The sequence below is a fragment of the Athene cunicularia genome (assembly GCF_003259725.1).
Source record: "Athene cunicularia isolate RWA chromosome 6 unlocalized genomic scaffold, athCun1 chr6_part1, whole genome shotgun sequence".
Lineage (NCBI taxonomy): Eukaryota > Metazoa > Chordata > Aves > Strigiformes > Strigidae > Athene > Athene cunicularia.
In genome coordinates, this window is record NW_020799105.1 from 22,673,245 (window position 1) to 22,691,156 (window position 17,912).

Consider the following 17,912-nt stretch of genomic DNA (forward strand, 5'->3'; position numbering starts at 1 on the left):
CTCTTGTTGCAAAACCCCTTTTAATTTGTCATTTTGAGTGTGATTTTTGATGCTGGTTAAATATCACGTGCCATGATTCTCTGTCAGCCAGGCAGGCTAAAGAAGTGGTATAAATGTCTGCTTTTTTAAAACTCTTTCTTCTCTCTTGACCTTGAAAGTAGGCAAGTCATTTGTACTTTTGACCGTTACGTTCAGTTTGTTCTTGGCTTGGTTTCATCTCCTCTTGACAGGAGATGTTCTACCGGTAGCACCAGCACCCTGGCCCTGGCAGAGGGCAATAAGCAAACGTTGGCCCTGCCCAGATGGGAGGATGGCATTGTTGCACAAGTCCTGGTTTTACTTTACTGTTTGGTCACAGGTAGATAACTCTCCTATACTGTTATTTCCCCATGTTTCAGAGATAGTATTAGAGTGCTGTCAAGTTTACACTGGAGCACACTGATATTTGTCCACTGATGCAAGAGAGTCAAATAGTGTAAGTGCTTATGACGCTTTTTTTCCTTTTAAATTGAAGAAAAAAAAACACCCCAAACTTCTGAAGCAGGATAAAAAGCCGGCTCTGGAATTCTTACAACCAGCGCTATTCCAAACCCCTTTGAAGTTAGTGTTGGAGAGTTGCCAGGCTGAGGCTTGTTGCCTCGTCCAGGGTTTTGCTGTCTGCCCGCTGCCCATCTGCACAGGACCTGCCGGCTGCGGGCAGGGCTCTCCTCCTGCTCCCACGTTAGGAAAAACCTTCACTGTGAAAGAGAGTGGCCAAAGATGGGAAGTCTGAAGTTTAGCCTTATACCATGTCCTTAGTTGCTTCTGCCATGTGCAGGACAATGTGAATTTAAGAAGGAGTGATGGCTTCCAGCCTAGATCCCAGGGCCATTTCTTTTTCTACCAGTGTTGCAACCTTTACATCACCTAAAAGAACAGTTTTTGTGTTTTATATGCCCAAAGGCTGCCCGTAAAGGTTGGCAAGGGCAGTTGGTTAAGTCTGCACAAGGTCAGTCAGGATGTCTAATAATTGTCCTAACACTTTACCTGTTATGGAACAATAATGAGAGTTTTTTCATTATTTTCGGGTGAGTGAACCTGGCAGATGCTGACAGCCAGCAGATGTGTAAAGTTCGAGGTGATTTGTAAGGGACCGGCTCATCTGACGCACGGTAATTGCATTGTGGGACATTGTCACTCAGCATCGTGTCCTGCTCCCGCAGAACGAGGTAAAGGTCAGTTCAAAGAGCTGGTGTAGCATGGGGGGCAGATCGGGGCTGAAATTAAAATCCTCATTTCCATCTCTCCCCTATACGTGTACTCACGGCATGCCCAGAGCCGGATGGGTGCCCCACTTCTAGGTTTAGGGATTGTTTGGGCGATGGAGCAGTTGTTTTGGTCTGGAGTGGGCTTAAACCCCTCCTCCGGTAAAGCTTAGAAAAAGTCTCCGTACCCACCTGTTGGCATGTTAGTTCAGTGCTTGTAATTTTGGGCTTGAAAGTTTCTTTAGTGACTTGTTCCTTTGTTTCAGGGCCTGTGTGCCGTGGCAGCTCCCCGGGTGGCCGGTGCCTGCGCTGCCAGTGTGCAGCTGGAAGGTTGCACTTGGGTATTTCTCTGCTCCCTGCATGCTCTGCCATCCCCTCTTAGAGGGGCTCCAACAAGTTTCTTTTGCTGCAGAGATGCTTTTAGCCGAGTTTGCCATTTGTGCTGCCTTGAAAGGTCAGAAGCTCCCTGTGCACACAGATGAAGTTCAAGTTCCCCTATTCCCACTCAGGACTATTAGGACTGGTGTGAGCAGTTGTGTTGGAGTGAATTTGTCTGGTGGTGAGCCTGCTGATGGCCCTAAACGGGGAGCAAGAGGTGGCCTTGGGGTGTCTGCAGCTACCTGGACCACGCAGAGTCCCTGCAGCCTGGAGCGCAGTGCTGCCTGTCCCTGTGCTCGGCTTGCGCTCTAATCAGGATTGATTTCTGGTGCTTCTGGAGTTTGAGTGGGATCTTTATCACAGCCACGATGTATGGAAGTCAGCTGAAGACCTGATTGACTGGGTTCCCTGGGTGTGCCTGTGCTTCTGTAATACAGATGCTGATAAATCTGTAATACGCTGGAGATCTTGATAAAATGTGTGTTGTGTATTTCATCTGCTGTTGCCTCATTCTTCCGTACTTGAAGGTATCTAATCCCCTGCTCTTTATCTTATAAGGCATCACCTTACAAATTTTGTTCTTTATTCTTCTCCTAACATCCCCGTGCTTGCTGGCAGTAGAAATTGCAGTAGCTTGCTCTGCACATGCTTCTTAAAATGTGAACGCAGGTGGCTGGGTCAGCTCAGTAGCTCGAGGTTTGCAGTTAAGCTGGTTGGTTTAGCAGCAGTGCCTCCGGGACAGTATAGACTTGCTGTGCAAAGCATCTTGCCTCCGTTAGACAGAGACCTTCAGGGTGTCTCTTAGCTCCTCCTGGTGCAAAACCTGACTGTGGAAATTTTAGGAGAGTTTTGCTGTAAATGCGAGTGGAGCCAGGATTTCCCTCATGTAGAGTTGTTGTCAAAAGCTCTCCCTAATTATTTAAGCTCTGAGTTAATAGTTGTTTGCTGATGCGTGCTGGCCTGCAGGCTCCACTCACAGTCCCCATGCTGAGCATCCAGGGATGGATTCGTCCCAGTGTGTGTATAATCATGCTTCTACCAGTGAGTGTGACTGCAGAAGGATTTGTCAGAGAGCTAGCAAAGGGTCTTTTTAGAGATACTAACTTTTCAGGAAAAAATAGCTTTTCATTGAACAACTATTTTTGTAGAAATAAGCGTTCTTTGAAGTTCCTGATGATTTTTGTTTAGTGTTCCAGGATATTTTTGAGAGTCCTTTTCATGTTTCACCGGAGGACTCCCATCTTCTGACCATCTTGGCCTAAGTCTTTGTAGAACTTGCCTGATCCTAAGCATTTACTGAGCTTGTTGAGGTGGTAATTGCTGGTGGCCACAAAGGCATGAAGCAGGCCAGGAAGTGTCCAGGCTGCTTCAGCTTTAGTCAAACCTTTCAGAAGTGTAACTCTGGTCTTCATCTAAAATTTTGAGAAGGAAGTTAAATTTGTAGTCTAGTAAAACTGAGTCTTTGCTTTCACCAAGCTGACCCGTGAGGGTGCTGGTTTGTCCGTGCAAGTCGGCGGTTAGTGTTGTTCCTGGATTAATTTCGTTGACCTTTAGGAAGAGAAAGAATAGATTCTTATTCAACAAATGTCTGCTTCCAGGCAGTTGTGAATCACGGGATTTTTTTCCTAAGAGTATGCAGATAGGCTTTGCATTTAGAATAAGATTTATTTTTTTTTAAACCACGGCATACTATTAAAGTTTGTTATGTATCCAAATTACACTACTTTGCTTTTTAACTACAGCTGAAACCGTGTTTCGAATAACAGATGTGGAATACTGTCATCCCACTGTCACACCAATTGTTCATTGTTCTGAGAAGGTCACATCATAATTCATTAACAATAATTATTCCCTGGGTACACCCTGCACTTCTTCACTCAATTGCTTCATTAACTTGTGAGTGAATCTCACATTCACCGCTCCAATCAATGAAGATATATTTATAATGTACAAGTGGATGCTATTAGTTACAATATATTAACTGCCTAATTTAAAATAGAAAAGCTATCTTTATGAAGGGCAATTAACCACTAAGTGTAATTGATAATTCACATACCTATGATTAGGAAAGACAAATAATAAGAAATAAATGAATCACCAGCGTTATTGAAGAAGACACTGGCGTGCAGTTTTACTGAGCAGAAGGGGCTCTCTGAGTCAGGACCAGATTTCTAAGAATCCTTTGATGGAAAGTTCGTCATCAGATTCATTACCTCAAGGTGGTTGTGGTGTTTGCATTAACCAATTTGGATCATTTTCCCTAGAAAAGGAACCCGACATGTTTTGTTGTCTTGAGAAACAATGCAGAGACTTTCCTAATAGAAAAGTCCTTTTTCATCCTAACACAAAGAAAAATAATAATATTTTAATAAGAATTTATAAGTCTAGCACCAAACTTACCTAGGTATCCTAACCATTATGAGCTTAGGTCCTCAAAGATAATTATGTACAAATTCACACTAAAACTGACAAAAACTGGGCATTTTAATATATCAGAGGAGCTGAGTGACAGTCCCTTTGGCAAATATTTTTTGAAAAATCCTGACATGTTTTCAATGCTTCTGATTTTCCATGGCCACTTTGAAATACATTGGTTCTCCAAATAGCTGACAACTCATCCTTGGAGAAGAGGCCTCTTTGTGACATCCCCAGTGGGTCACCACAGCTTGGGTCAGGAAACAAAGTCGCTCAGGGGCAGGGGAATTGCATGAGATTGCAGAGTACCAATCCACAGGAACCATGTCCTTGGCTCTGGGCATTTGGGACCATGGTTTCTTCCCTTGAGAAACCATTTACCCATAAACACTTAGTAATGAATCAGTTGAAGTATCATATTTTTCAAGATTACCCACCAAGTAACAGTGCAGGTGTTTTATAAGAGATTAAGTGATAAATGCAACTGAAGCCACCCTGGTGTTGATAGAAACATCGTTGTAACTAGCTGGCCTCTTACGTGGAGTCTGCACAAATGCAAAGTCTTGTTGTTACCCCCAGCTGATCACTGCAGCAGGTCATCAGTAAGTGGAAAGGTGAAAATCCAAGTTAAAATGCTAATAGTCAGTGGTGTCATACCAGCTGCTGGACTCACAGCTGTGCAGTGCCTTCAGGTCATGTGTGTCTACATCCATGGACCGTTTTAAAGAAAAGGAACTGGATTTGCGTTTTTTTGATGTGTCAATGGAGTGTGTGCCTGAGAGCCTGTGGTATCCTGGGGATGGTGGGCATCACTTGTGCTGCTGTGTTCAGCTTAGCTCTCTGCTCCAGAAGGGCAGTTACATGCTGTGGCAGGGACTCTGTGCAGGAAAACTGCACCTGTAGTGCCCAGAATCAATATTTTAGGTGTGTCTTGGTCACAGTAAGAGATCCTGCTCCTGTTCTGGAATCTCATCATTGTGTTTTTATTGTGATTATCCAAGTTGAGGGTGGAACAGCAAAGATGATTCTCTTAGCTCCTTTTCTATGTCTGGTTAACCCCTCTGCCATTTTTACTCAACAGGATCAAAGCATCTGGTCTGAAGCTGCGGTTCTGCACTAACGAAACCCAAGCAACCCGGGAGGGCTTTGTGAAGAAGCTCCAGGGCATGGGCTTTGACATCTCTGTGGCTGAAGTCACTGCTCCAGCACCAGCAGCCTGCCGCATTTTGAAGGAGCGCAGCCTGAGGCCACACTTGCTCGTGCACAACGGTGGGACAACGCTGCTGGGACATGTAGGGGGACAACCCAGAGAGATGTGGGCAGTGAAATCCCATAGGTTGTATGGGGAAGTGCTCCCAGCTTTTTCCTTAGTTGTGAGACTGTGGAATGAACCTTAGTGGTCTGGCTTGAGCGAGATCTCTGTTATGGCAGTGATACAGTGAAAGCACAGAGTTGTGCAAGTGCACAGAGGAGTCTGCTGCCTAACCACAGAGACTAGGAGATAGGTGAGGTCTTGTGCAGGACATTACGTTGTCTTGGTTATCATTACAGAGGTTTATAAAGTGTTTTCTTCTGTAGAACGTTGGTATGAGGAAATGGAAGTGGATCCTCCCCTTGCTGTTACACATTTTCATGTGTACCCAGGAGTTTGCCTCAGGTCTAGATGCTTGGGTATAATGTGTCACTGAGACGTGGGCAGCAGGAGCTAAGGCAAGGGTAGGAAATGGTTTATTTTGCTCTTTGTTGTAGGACAGATGAATAGCAAGATCCAGTCAGAAATAAAGGGGTCTGAAGAACACTTGATTCAGGCATGGATTTTTTTTTTTTCTAATGTGTTGTCTAATGAATGAAACACAAATCTGTGGGAAAACCATCAGTTTCAATGGGATCTGAAATAGAAAGGGATTTGTGGAATTTTTTTTTTCTCTTTCTGTAGATCTTGTCCCTGAATTTGCTGAGATTGATAAAACAAACCCCAACTGTGTGGTTATCGGAGATGCAGCAGAAAACTTCACATATGGAAACCTTAATGAAGCTTTCCGAGTTCTGATTGGGATGGAGAAGCCCGTTTTGATCTCCCTTGGAAAAGGGTGAGTTAAGCACTGTTTCTTCTGGAAGTCTTTACAATTTTTAATTTCCCCCAATGAAATTAAGCACTGGATGAGGCATCTCTTGAATTCCAGCTGTTGGGGATCTTTTTTCTGTAGACAGAGTGGAGTAAGCAGTTGTGTGGATGTGTTTGTCAACTGCTAGAGGGTGACAGATATAGCTGCTTTTTTGAGAAGGATTTGTAGCAGCTTTTAGAAAACCTGGAGATGCCCTGGTGTATAAGCACAGCAAATGTGCCTGTCTTCAACCCGTCAAGAATGTTCAGGAATGAGCCAGACCTTGATGAAACAATCCACACGTTTGCAGGTGGCGGTAGGAGGGTTAAATAGCTGTAGTTTTGTAAGCCACTATGAGGACTTTTGTTGGTTTAAAAACAAGTCTGAAAGACTCTTAAAAACCCCGCAGAAATCATGGAGAGTTTGGATTTTGATATGTGTGATCCCCCAAGTGAATGAGTATTGCAAGAGGCCAGTAGGATTATAGGCACTGCCTGTCTCCTTGTCTTTGCCCCTGCAAGATCTGAGATGAGAACTGTTGATTTAACAGCTGCCTGTAGCCATGTGTTCCTGTCTGAGCTGAAAATAAATGATTTTTAATAGTGAAAGAAACCAAAATAAAAAAATATCCAGCAGGCCATGCTTGGATAAAAGGCTGTTGATATGGATTCGTGATGGTTTGATCTTCCATCATCCTGAAGTAACAAATAGTGAGGAGGATCAGATGGTCCATGAATTCCCTGTTTCAGCCACCAGCCAGATTTCTTCTTCCAGGTTTGAATCCTGCCCACATTTGTAGAGGTTGAGATGTGATGCTGGATGTGGCTAATGGCCTGCGTGACATAAATGAGTCCTTACTGTGTAAGTGGTACGTAAAGTGGTACTGTCTCTGAAAGTTGGCTTTAGCATCTCTGCAGGTTGATTCATGTCCTACATAAGGGAGCACTTTCATGCCTGGTCGCTTCAGAATTGTTATACATGAGGAATAAGAAGCCAGGAGAGTTTTAATTTGCTACTGTAAAAACCCTGCCAATTCACAAAAGTAGCTGCAACGCACAAACTCCACCCAAACTATGTTAGAGATGGAGTAAATGTTCCTCTGGTTGTGAGTAGAGTGTGGTGGCTGAGAAGACCTAAGAGGGGACCTCAAGGATATACTGAGAAATAGCTGGACTGTAAAGACATTTTTAATATTCTCTGAACATTAAAGGTGAATTTTAACTTCTGTTTTCACATGCAGGAAAAATCCAAAATCCAGTCAGGGAATTTGAATGTTTTCCTAAAAATAATTCAGTTAGATATATTCTGAGGTTTGAAACAGGAGGTTATTAATGCCAGTGCTGAGTAATGACAAATCCCAACAGCCTTGAAGTTATTCTTATCTGTTGTGTGATGTATGGGCTTAAAAAAGACTGTGCATATTTAGCTTGAGGAAACTGTAGTGACAGCTTTTTTCAGTGGCTCAACAGACTGTAATGGGCATGAAGACCCTTCTTAGTTTGTCGGATTTTGATCCAGCTGGGTAGAACTTATCAGTGGGAAAGAGCAGTTAAATCCTTTGTGTTGCCTTTACTGACACTCACGCTCTGATCCTAAAACATGGGCAAAAAATCATTTGTGTTTCTAAGTTAGAATGATAAGGAGAAAATGTTGAGCCAGCAGCAGAATGGCTAATGTACATAAAATAACCAAGTCTTCTGTTACATAATGCCATCTTTCAAAATGAAATACAGGATCAACCTTTGTCTTAAGATTTGCAACGTGATCGATGCAAAAATGCCTTTGTACCTTGTGTATATAAAAGTATTTATTTATTTGGTCATTCTCTGATGTAGACAGCTCTAAAACAGACCCACTTCTATTTATTTGAAATGTTATTTTTCATTTAAAAATACAGATATTTGGATATTCTGAGCTCAGTTTTCACCATGAATGTATTTTTTTTAATGATTGATCCTTTAGGTAATGTGACCCTGAGTTCTGAATGTGTTGCCCTCGTAGGTAAACTCTCTGACTCAAAGAAGAGATATTATAAATTGGATTAATTGTTCACCTAACAAGTGAAGCCTCGGTGATGCAAAGGGCCATATACAAAAAACAGCTTCGTTTTTAACATGTGGAATCAGTGTAATTGGGTGGACCTTAACGAGGTGCCTACCTTGGGCAAGGAGGTTGATTTTGGTTGAAGTTTCAGTTCATTCCATAGAAAACGAAAGTGTCAGAGTCACTGAAGCAGAATGCCCTCTTCCTGAAAATGGAGTGATTTACATTTAGCATCTGTTTTGGGCTGAGAGTGGGAATTGGCTTTGTAATTTCTTCTGTCATGCCACTGTCAGAAAATTAAGCTGTTTACGCTAGACTATAGAAGGTTAATGGCTGTTCTAGCAAAGGTCAAGTGGTCATTTTAAAGGGAGGCTGTGCTGAATAATCGAAAATGGCAGAAGGATAAGGCATAAAATCTTAACTGACTGCTCATCCTACCTTTTTGCTTGTCATTTAGAAACCTGTCTTTGCTCTGATCAGGAGAGCTTGGAAGGCCTATGTTAATATGACTTGCTATTCCAGAAAAAACGCCGCAAAGATACTAATTTTATGAACTTCATGGCAACACGAACATTTCTAGAAGGAATAAAATTTAGCTTGGAGGGCTTTCTTAGTCCCGATAAACAGTGCCCTGGCTTTCCTCATGCGAGAGGCTGGTGACAAGAGATGATGGTCAACTCTTTGGGGTCCCCATCCAGAAATATTGAAGAAGGTGTTAGAGCTGCTGGTTGGTGCCAGCCGTCACCTAGTATCTGGCAAGGGGTCTCCGTCGTTGATTAAAGGAAGAGCAGTGTAATTGCTGTCCTTTGCGAGCAGCTAGTACTTGGTGCAATAAAATACAGGCCAAGTTCATCCTTGAAATAAGCTCGTTGAAATCCCTTTGAACCAGTGGAGGTGTGTCCCAGATGCCAGATGGGCATCTGGTCGAAGATCTTTTCCCCAAGCATTGCACGGTACTGAGCCTGTCCTTTACTTAATTTCTGGTGTTAAATTAAGGCTGCAGAGTTTCTGATGACTTGACTTTTTGTTGCAGCCATATGGACATCTATATAGGCACAGAAATAATAAAATGTGGTTTCTTTGTATTTAACTGCCAACATTTTCATTTCATTGGAACTTTATCACTTTCATTTCCAGACGCTACTATAAAGAAACCGATGGTCTGAAACTTGATGTTGGAGCATATATGAAGGCATTAGAGGTATTTTATAGCTTGCATTATGCCTACTCGCTCTGTGCACCTTGTTCAAAGAGTAACTGGTATAAATATGGGTCATCTTCTGTAATTACTCACCTTGGTGGAGGAAGTTTCCCTCGATTGAAACTCATTTGCTGCATTCTGAAGATGGGTGGATTCATTTGTTTTCTGGCTTTGTTCATTTTAAAAATTTTATTTAAAATGTGAACTTTTACCATTGTAGTACCTTTATTGGAAGTGAGGCCATTGAAAGAAGGAGCCAGAAAAGGAAAACATGACATATTATCTGCAAGATACCCAAGGAAAGCTGAAGGCCCGTTTTATGTTTGGTGTAGCATTGTTAACACAGACCTTGCCCTTAACAGTTTACAGCAAAAGGCCTTTATTCAGCAAGATGCGTAAGTGCAATCCTGTTTTTAAGCTTGATTAAGTTTGTGCAGAACTGGAACCCAATAGATAAGCCAACCTAAGGGTGAGAGAAGGAGAGAATCATTATGGTCCGTTTTATAGGCTTGCAGAGAGATAAAAAAAATAATACAGAGTGAATGCAGAGAATAAAGCAAAGTAGGGGAGTGTACAAGCACAGAACATAGTGGATATAATGTATACTTGCAGCACATTCATTTCTATCCATGTGAGTTTTGGGGAGAGCTTTTGCCTCCCAGAATAAGGTCAGGCTTCTAGTTGTCTAGGAACAAGCTAGGAAAAACATATTTATTCAAATTTTTTAGCACATTACTGTTACCTGGTTGCAGGAGAATAAAGCTTTTCAACTCAGACTGGTCACTTGAACCATTAAAAACAGACCAAACGGTTGAAGAAACCTTCTACATCTATTAAGTCTCTCCAGTACTTTTCATCATTTCACATGAAGGATATTTGCTAGTTCTTTAAGAGTGACGCTCTTACAAAAATGAGCAATTCTGGAATTGAGTCTGAAGACTGCTCTTATCATAAAGAATGTTACAGGTTTGTAACTTGAGATGTTTCAGGACTTTCTGTCCTGCCAGAGAACATTAAATACTTCTGTTATCCAAATTCTTAGCTATTCACCTCATCCTCTAATCCATTGTCTTATTTAAGGGCAAAAATCAATAATCACATAATTATACAATTGACTGGAGTTACGGAGTTGAACAAATCCTTTTCTGATCAGCATTTTTTATGGGTATCTCTTTCTTATTTTTTTCCAGTATGCTTGTGATGTTCAAGCTGAGGTAGTGGGAAAACCAGCAAAAACGTTTTTTGAGTCGGCCTTAGCAGAAATGGGAGTTCCACCACAGCAGGTAAGGTTTCTGATGCTGTGACCACTGACTGTGCTATATAGTTATGCCCACTGATATATTTTTTTCTGATTTGCTGTCTTTCACAGAAGGTTAAAGAAGAGGTTAAAGGGAATGTGGCCAGGAGGACATGGCAAACTTAGAGTGGTTATACAAGTATTTTTTTCCAAACCCAGTGTATTATACGTGGTGCAGAGAAGTATCTATATGCAGGATCTTCCTATGAATTACTTTAAAAAAAAAAAAAAAGTTGAAAAAAAGCTTCAGAGGGAAAAAACCCATGTTTGCCCATCCTGTCAAGTAATACAGAGTTGACAGAAGAGAACTGACAGCCAAAAGGAAAATGCTAGCAGGTGGGGACCTGTTGAATTTCTTCTGCCCTGTTTGTACTTCCTACCCTCCTGAAAGGCATGACATAGTTTTTTCTGCTTTTTAGAGGGATTTTTTGGCTCTCTGCTATTTCCCTTTTTGTTTCCTGTGTCTGTCTTTTCTCTGACTTGTGCTCTCCATACCTCTACCCAACTTAGAGTTTTCCATCTCTCCATTCTCTACTGTGGTTTCTGCTTCTACTTGTACTCTGTTGTGCTTTCTTATTCACCTTCTTCCCAAACCATGTAGTTCAAAAGAACATGTGCTTCTGTTGTGAAATTCCTTCATTTCGAGTCTAAAGAAAAGAATACAAAACAATAAAAGGTTTCCCTTTTAGGGAAACCCTTTTAGGGTAGGTTTCCCAAGGAATTATGGAAGATGTTGTGCCTCACAAGATGAGAGGTGCCCCAATGCTTGGCAGTGGAGGTTGCAGCATGGTGGAATTGCGGCCAAAATGTTACTTATTTCCTTTGGTGTCACACTGACTACATTTTTTTAATAAAAGGGAAAGACAGAAGTAAAATATTTTCTAATCTGGGTGAACGGGAAGCACTGACTGACTCAAAAACTCCTCCCGTGTTACTGCATTCATCACGCTTTACAGAAACATGCTGAATGTGTGATGCTCCCTGCTTACTTAGTACAGCCCATTTTTTCCCCTCGCTGTAGTCGTGCCCAGATTGTCTTTACTGATTTGTTGTTATGTCACACAGGACAAAAGGATGAGTATGAGATGACTCACAGACAGCAGTGAATTACAGCGTAATAATTCCATCAGGGGGGTTTGGTGAGATTATAAACAACAGGAGTGAAGTTTGGGTGGCTTGTAGGTCCCTAGAGCCTGGAGATGAAATTATGACCCTGTAATTCAGTATGTGCTTGGGTTTTACTTTATTATAGAGTGGGGAGATGGAAAAGACCTAGTAGGCCATCTAATCCATCTCCTTCCCTGTGCAGGAGTGTTCCCCGCTCCACATTTATTAATGTTTTGTCCAGAGTAGTTTTCAGTGAGCCAAACAACTGGGCTTCTGTAAGTACCCTAGAAACAGTCTTCACAGCTGAGTAGGTCTTGTGGGCAGGCAGCTTTTCCTGACATTCATCGGGATACTTCCCTTTTAGACTGCATCTCCTTATTTCTAGTTTTATTCCAGGTAACAACCAAAGTAACTGCTTGCCTTCCTGGATATGTTTTCTCCCTCCAGTTATCTCTAGACTTGTCATCACTGCAGTAGTTGTCTCTTACTAAAACTGTGTGTTTAGCTCTCAGCAGCTTCCCTTGTGATTTGCTCCCGCTGCACCCCGACACGCTGCAGTGCTCTTTTCTGTACTCCCTTTTGTTTGTCAATACCTTCCCAGTAACAAGATAGCTCAGCCTGAATATAATATCCCAGGTACAGCCACGGCAATTATTCCATCCAACCCACAAACCAAAAAAATCCATTTCAGACTCAGAGTGGCGTTTGAAGAAAAAAGTAGCTGGAAAAAAGAACAAAGAAAAAAAAAAAAAAGAGCCCACAGAGCTCAGCCCTTGGATACTGTTTGTGTAAACCAGATGCACGAAGGGTTGTGTTTCCTTTCTGCTTAGATCAGAAACGATTGGTGTGCAGGAGTAGGAGACAAGATGTTTTTTTTGAGTTTTCTGTCCTTGTGACCCTGCGTACTGGCATTGCTTGTCTTTTTCCACAATCAGGACAGTGTGGTCATCCTCAGATACTGTTTTTCCCAGCTAGTGGTGTGTTGCGACTGTGTCAGCCCCTGGCACCGAGGGAGTGTGTCATTACAGGGAAGTGACAGGACACCAAGAACTCCCATCTCAAAAACTTTGCCCCAAGAAACAAATTTGATTTAATGCATCACCAGGCTGGCAAAAATGCTCCCATAGGGTGAGCCTCAGTGAGTGGTTCCCATCGACTTCGGGAGGATTTGTTTTGGGTACAGAAAAGCAGTAATAGTCCTCAGCAGAGATTATTTATTCATTCTCTGCTCTTTGCCATAGTGCTACTAGTGACTCACTTTATATTTTGGCAGAGATTTTTTTTTTTTCAGTGTAGTTTCTAGTGTTAAATGCCATCAATTTGTTGTAGTAATATGTCTTGTCTGTAGGTGTAAGTTTTTGTGTCCAGAGCGATTTGAGATGAAGGGAATCTATGTCTAACCAAGGAGGAGTGCAGTAGATACTGCTGCATAAGGGCACCAGTCACTCCGTGCCCTGACTAGGCCAGGTTGGACGGGGCTTTGAGCAGCCTGGGCTAGTAGAAGGTGTCCCTGCCTATGGCAGGGGGATGGGACTAGATGGTCTTTAAGGTCCTTTCCAACCCAAACCATTTGACGAGGACTATGGAAAAAATAATCCATGCTCCTGGAGTTAAAACCTGGAGCATGCTACACATGTGTAGGGAGGAACAAGTTACAGCACAGAAAACTACCTTAATTCTAACATATTTTCCTAACTTGACCTTGCAACTGACATTGACATTGCAACTTTAATGTTCTTTTGAGAAGGATTTGTAGGTTGTTTTAGTTAGTCATACATCATGATAAAAACTCAGTGTATGCAGTTCAGTGAGTTCCTTAGTAATGCACTCACTGTATTACACTTCATTCTGTCTCCTGAATGAGCTGTACTTCTCTGCATTTGTAATGACATGACAAGGACTGGTTTTACTTGCCTTTACTTTCATAAAATGTTTGCCAATAATTTATTCCACCTGTGGAATGCATTTAATCCATACCATCATTAAACGTTTTTAGATGAGCTGTGCTTTTGAAAACATATTACAATTTTCTTTCACCTGACTTTTAATGAAAAATACCTTTTTAATAAAGCTGTTTCACCACAATAATTCTAGACAGTGGCAAATCTTAAATTTCTCAAGCTGCTTTAATCAATAAAGTTATCACCAGTCGTTTCCCTTGATAACTGCTTCTTACCGAGACCCTGACTTTGCCTTCTGCTGCTGAGATGTTTTCAACCTGCACTTAGAATAGGAGGAACTCCCCAAAGTCCAATTTTCATTTTAACCTTTCCTCAATGGCCTAGAAATAACAGATTGCTGGTATTACTTTAATAGATTGGAAATTTAAACCTCTTAGAGGTAACCAGACCTATCTTATGATTCAGTAATATGACAAAGAATAACACATCTTAAAGGTTACTGAAATGCCTAATTCATATGTTTTAAGGCTGTAACAGTGGATGATTTTTACAGCTTTACAATAAAACCTAAATAATGTTAAGGTTCCGGTAGTTTTATATAATCATAAAAAGTTCTCTCTGTAGCAAATTGTCCTGCTTTAATGGAAGTTATGGCAGGTCATACTGGAGTGCATAAACCACTGGTAGTTAACCAATTCCCATTTCTGCCACCTGCAAGTCTCAGGTGGGAGTTAGTGGCGCGTGAGAGCAGAGGGAGGTCACCCCGAGAGTGGCACGGAGGACCTGCCACCGTGCCGGCATCCCCTCCTTGCTCACCAGCCACAACAGGGAAGATTTTCCCTCTCCGACAGAAGAGTGAAGTGGCTCAGTGAAGTTTCAAGCTTTGAGTCCTGCTGAAAGCTTACTGAAACCTGGCTGGCCCTGCAGCCCTTGGAAATCTGCCCCAGAGGTTTAATGTGTTTCTTTGTTTCACCTGCCTTGTTGCACACTCTCTCCCAGATCAGAAGCCACGTGTGATATGCCCTTTGTGTGTTTGATGTTTGCACAGCTAGTAGTTCTGATGTAGAAGCACAGTTAGCAGGAGTATGGGATCCTGCAGCCTAGGAGTTTGCCAGTTGGGCTGAGGAGAATTTTGAGAAAAGTAAATGCATCGTACTTCTTGTGTAAAGGGGTTTAATAATGTATTAAATCATGATTAATCACGATTTTGTGTATAAGCTTTATTTCCTTATGTCCCAGGCACATTTAGTTTGATTAAGGTTATTAAGCCTATAGTAAATACCTGTTTAGGCATAAGTATGTTAGACTCTAGAAGCCTTCACTGTGTTAAATACTCTGTTGAAGTTAGCACAGTCCCTTTTGTGCATCCCTTCATTTGCATCCCCCATAGACTTCAGCCTCCAAAGTACCATACCTGGGCTTGTCCTGGTGAACACTGCGTTGCAACACGAGCATGGCTGGGTAGTACAAAAATTGTTGCCTTTCTGCCTCATTTTCTTACTCCATAATTCCTTTTGTGATCAAACATTTTTCTGTGCTTTTGATTGTGAAACTCTGTTTGCAGACAAAAGATACATGAGGTTCTCATCCACCACCCTACCAGCATCTCTGAAGGTTTATTAGTGTTGGCTACTTCTGTGGGTAAGAGGAATCAGTCCTCACCTTCAACCAACTCTGGGTCTGTAGCCCAGACACCACCTATATTATTGCTAACCCTTGATGGTGAGCTCTGTGCCACAGACGTTTGTCCAGTGGGGATTATATTGTGCCTTCCCACCCCTAAATTCTTAGAGGTCACATTCATCTCCCCCTTTATCTCTGCTGATCTGGGTTGAGTTTGATGGGGACTGTCCAACAGCAGTGGCTTCACTCAGCTTTGCAGACGTGTGCTTTATTCACTGCGTGTGTACAACGACACGTCCCATCTCTCACCAGCTATGTGGTTTAGGAGAATATAAATTACACCCATCTTAATTCTTTGATGGTTTGTCTTAAAATGAGAGAGACTGTCTTTCCTGCATTTTCACCCTTCTTTTCAGTAAATTTTTAACTGAGCCAAAAGAAGTAACTTCCGTGGAATAATTGAACAGATTAACGGTGTGATCCCTGTGTAAAACGTGAACATGAACGGGGATCTTTTAATTCTTGCTTTCAGTGGGTATGTGACCTTTCAGTTTTATATCTTTCTCTCTCTTCTTACCATATTGCAGTCAGAGAGGAAGTTAAACCCAGGTTTGACAGGTAGAGTTTTTTTATTTCCCTTGACAGTGCACCTTTTGACCTCTATCTTCTTGCCAATGATTTTTTAAATCCTAAATGATTTGGGAATAATTGCTCCTCCTTTAGTGATTATTGCCCTTCACCGATAGTAAATCTGTGAAATCCCCGGGGGCTGGAGTACATTTTTGTATGCGTATGCCACAAGCTGGCCTGGACAGGCATCACTGCTCATCTGCAGCTGCACTTGCAGAGCTGCCAGGCATCTTGCAGGAAAACTTGCCTAGATGAGAGAAAATACAGCCCCGGTGAGCAAGAGGGTGCTTGGTGGGCTGCCCCACTCTGCCCTTTCCCCTTTTCAGAGGAAATTAAGTTTTAGGGTTTTGAGAACCCAGGACTGAAATTGTCTTTACTTGAGAAATCTCATCCTGCATGCCTGGGTTCAGGCTGAGCAAGGACATGCGGGTGGCGGAGGGCAGATCTGCTCCTGGGGTCTCCGCTGTGGGACCGTTCCTGTCCTCTCGAGGAGGTGTTGGAAGGAATTTTATAAGAGGGGATTATAAACTATTAAAGCTAGAGGTTGAGAGTGATTAAATATCTCAAAGCATCTTGGGGGGGGGAAACTGGTCATAGGGGTTGACTGGGAGCAGTGTTGCCAGGTTCTTTGCAGCTCTGCATGTAACAGTGGGATTATTCTGTTTTCCTCATCTGTGTATACATGCTTTATTTACTAATTACTTAAAATTAACCCATCATTTTCTCCCCATTTCGTGCTGCTTTGCTTGTTTGGAGGAGCAGTAAGGAAAGGTGAACTCTCTACAGGGGAAGGTATCTTATTAGGAACACACGCATTTCCATGAGCAGAGCAGATAAGGAAAATGGTCCAATAATGAAAGGATGGAAAAGGCTGAGCCCTCCATTGTCTCATGGCTTTGAAGTGGTTTGTGAACAGAGAGCTGGAAAGGCAGAGCTACCTGTCGCAAAGCCTGCTGCTGCTCCTTCCCTTTGGGCATGTTTTCCCCAGCTCTGACCCCTTTGTCACAAGTCCTTATGTGTCTCTGCTCCTTAAAGGAGCTCTCGAAGCCTGATCACAGCTCTCTAAGTGACTCTTTAAGGCAGAATGAAGCAAAGGTGGGCATATATAAACTGTTCCAAAATAAACTACTTCAGCGTGGTACCAGACAAATGAACCTTGACTCGAGAGGGCATCCTATTACATCCCATCACCTGAGGTGTGGTGATCGTCCCTCACGTGAACAGTATTAAAAAACAACATGGAAGATAGACTGGGCTGGTAATGACTATATATAATCTTGCACACCGCACCTGGTGCTTTACTCAAAAGAGGATTTAGTTTTTATCAGCTGAATCTGCTTCAGATACATGTGTTCATAGCTCAGTTTGGTTTATGAATGGTCTCAGAAAATCTTCTGTTCAGCAGCAGGTTTAGGTATATCCTGAGATTTCCTTTACAAGAGATGTAGTAAGTGGGAGAAGATTCTGTGGTAATTAGGTGTTTAATAAAAACAGCTTTAGTATTTTTAGACTTCTTTAATATTTATGGTTTAGTCCTGCCCAGCAGACTGCTTACAGAGTGGGAACTGGAGGGTGGGTGACACAGAAGACAAACTGGCTCTTGTATGGTTGCATGCTATGCAAAAAAGAGGTGCTTCCACTTGAAGGCAAAGGAAGAAGAGGATTTTCTATCTGGCAGAACTGGTAACTGGAACAGAGCCTGCAACGCAGATTTTCTATATGTTTTTGACCTTAAAGCTGTATGAAAAGACTCAGCATTCCCGTTGGTTGCTGCTTCTGGAGAAGCTGATCCCTGTTTCTGCCGTGTGCGCCTCATTCCCACGACCTCTTTGACAAGGGCCTATTTATCAGTTCTCCACAGATGGAAAAACGCTGGGTTGGCTTTCTGTGCGTGCCCAGCCGAGTTCCCCCCCTTGGTGCTGCTCTCAGGAACCCGCCTGCCATCTAAGGCAGTCCTGGTCCCCTTTG

General features: G+C 42.4%; 1 protein-coding gene across 1 annotated transcript in view; it reads left to right on the forward strand.

The window, feature by feature from the left end:
* The first annotated feature begins 405 nt into the window (after positions 1 to 405).
* The window catches only part of LHPP (phospholysine phosphohistidine inorganic pyrophosphate phosphatase), an 82,138-nt gene continuing 64,631 nt past the window's right edge, over positions 406 to 17,912 (forward strand). Inside the window, exons 1-5 of the mRNA XM_026851039.1 lie at positions 406 to 475; positions 5,119 to 5,306; positions 5,974 to 6,127; positions 9,323 to 9,386; positions 10,577 to 10,669. Of these exons, the coding sequence (XP_026706840.1) occupies positions 456 to 475; positions 5,119 to 5,306; positions 5,974 to 6,127; positions 9,323 to 9,386; positions 10,577 to 10,669 (519 nt within the window). The 5' untranslated portion in view covers positions 406 to 455. The remainder of the gene's footprint in view (positions 476 to 5,118; positions 5,307 to 5,973; positions 6,128 to 9,322; positions 9,387 to 10,576; positions 10,670 to 17,912) is intronic.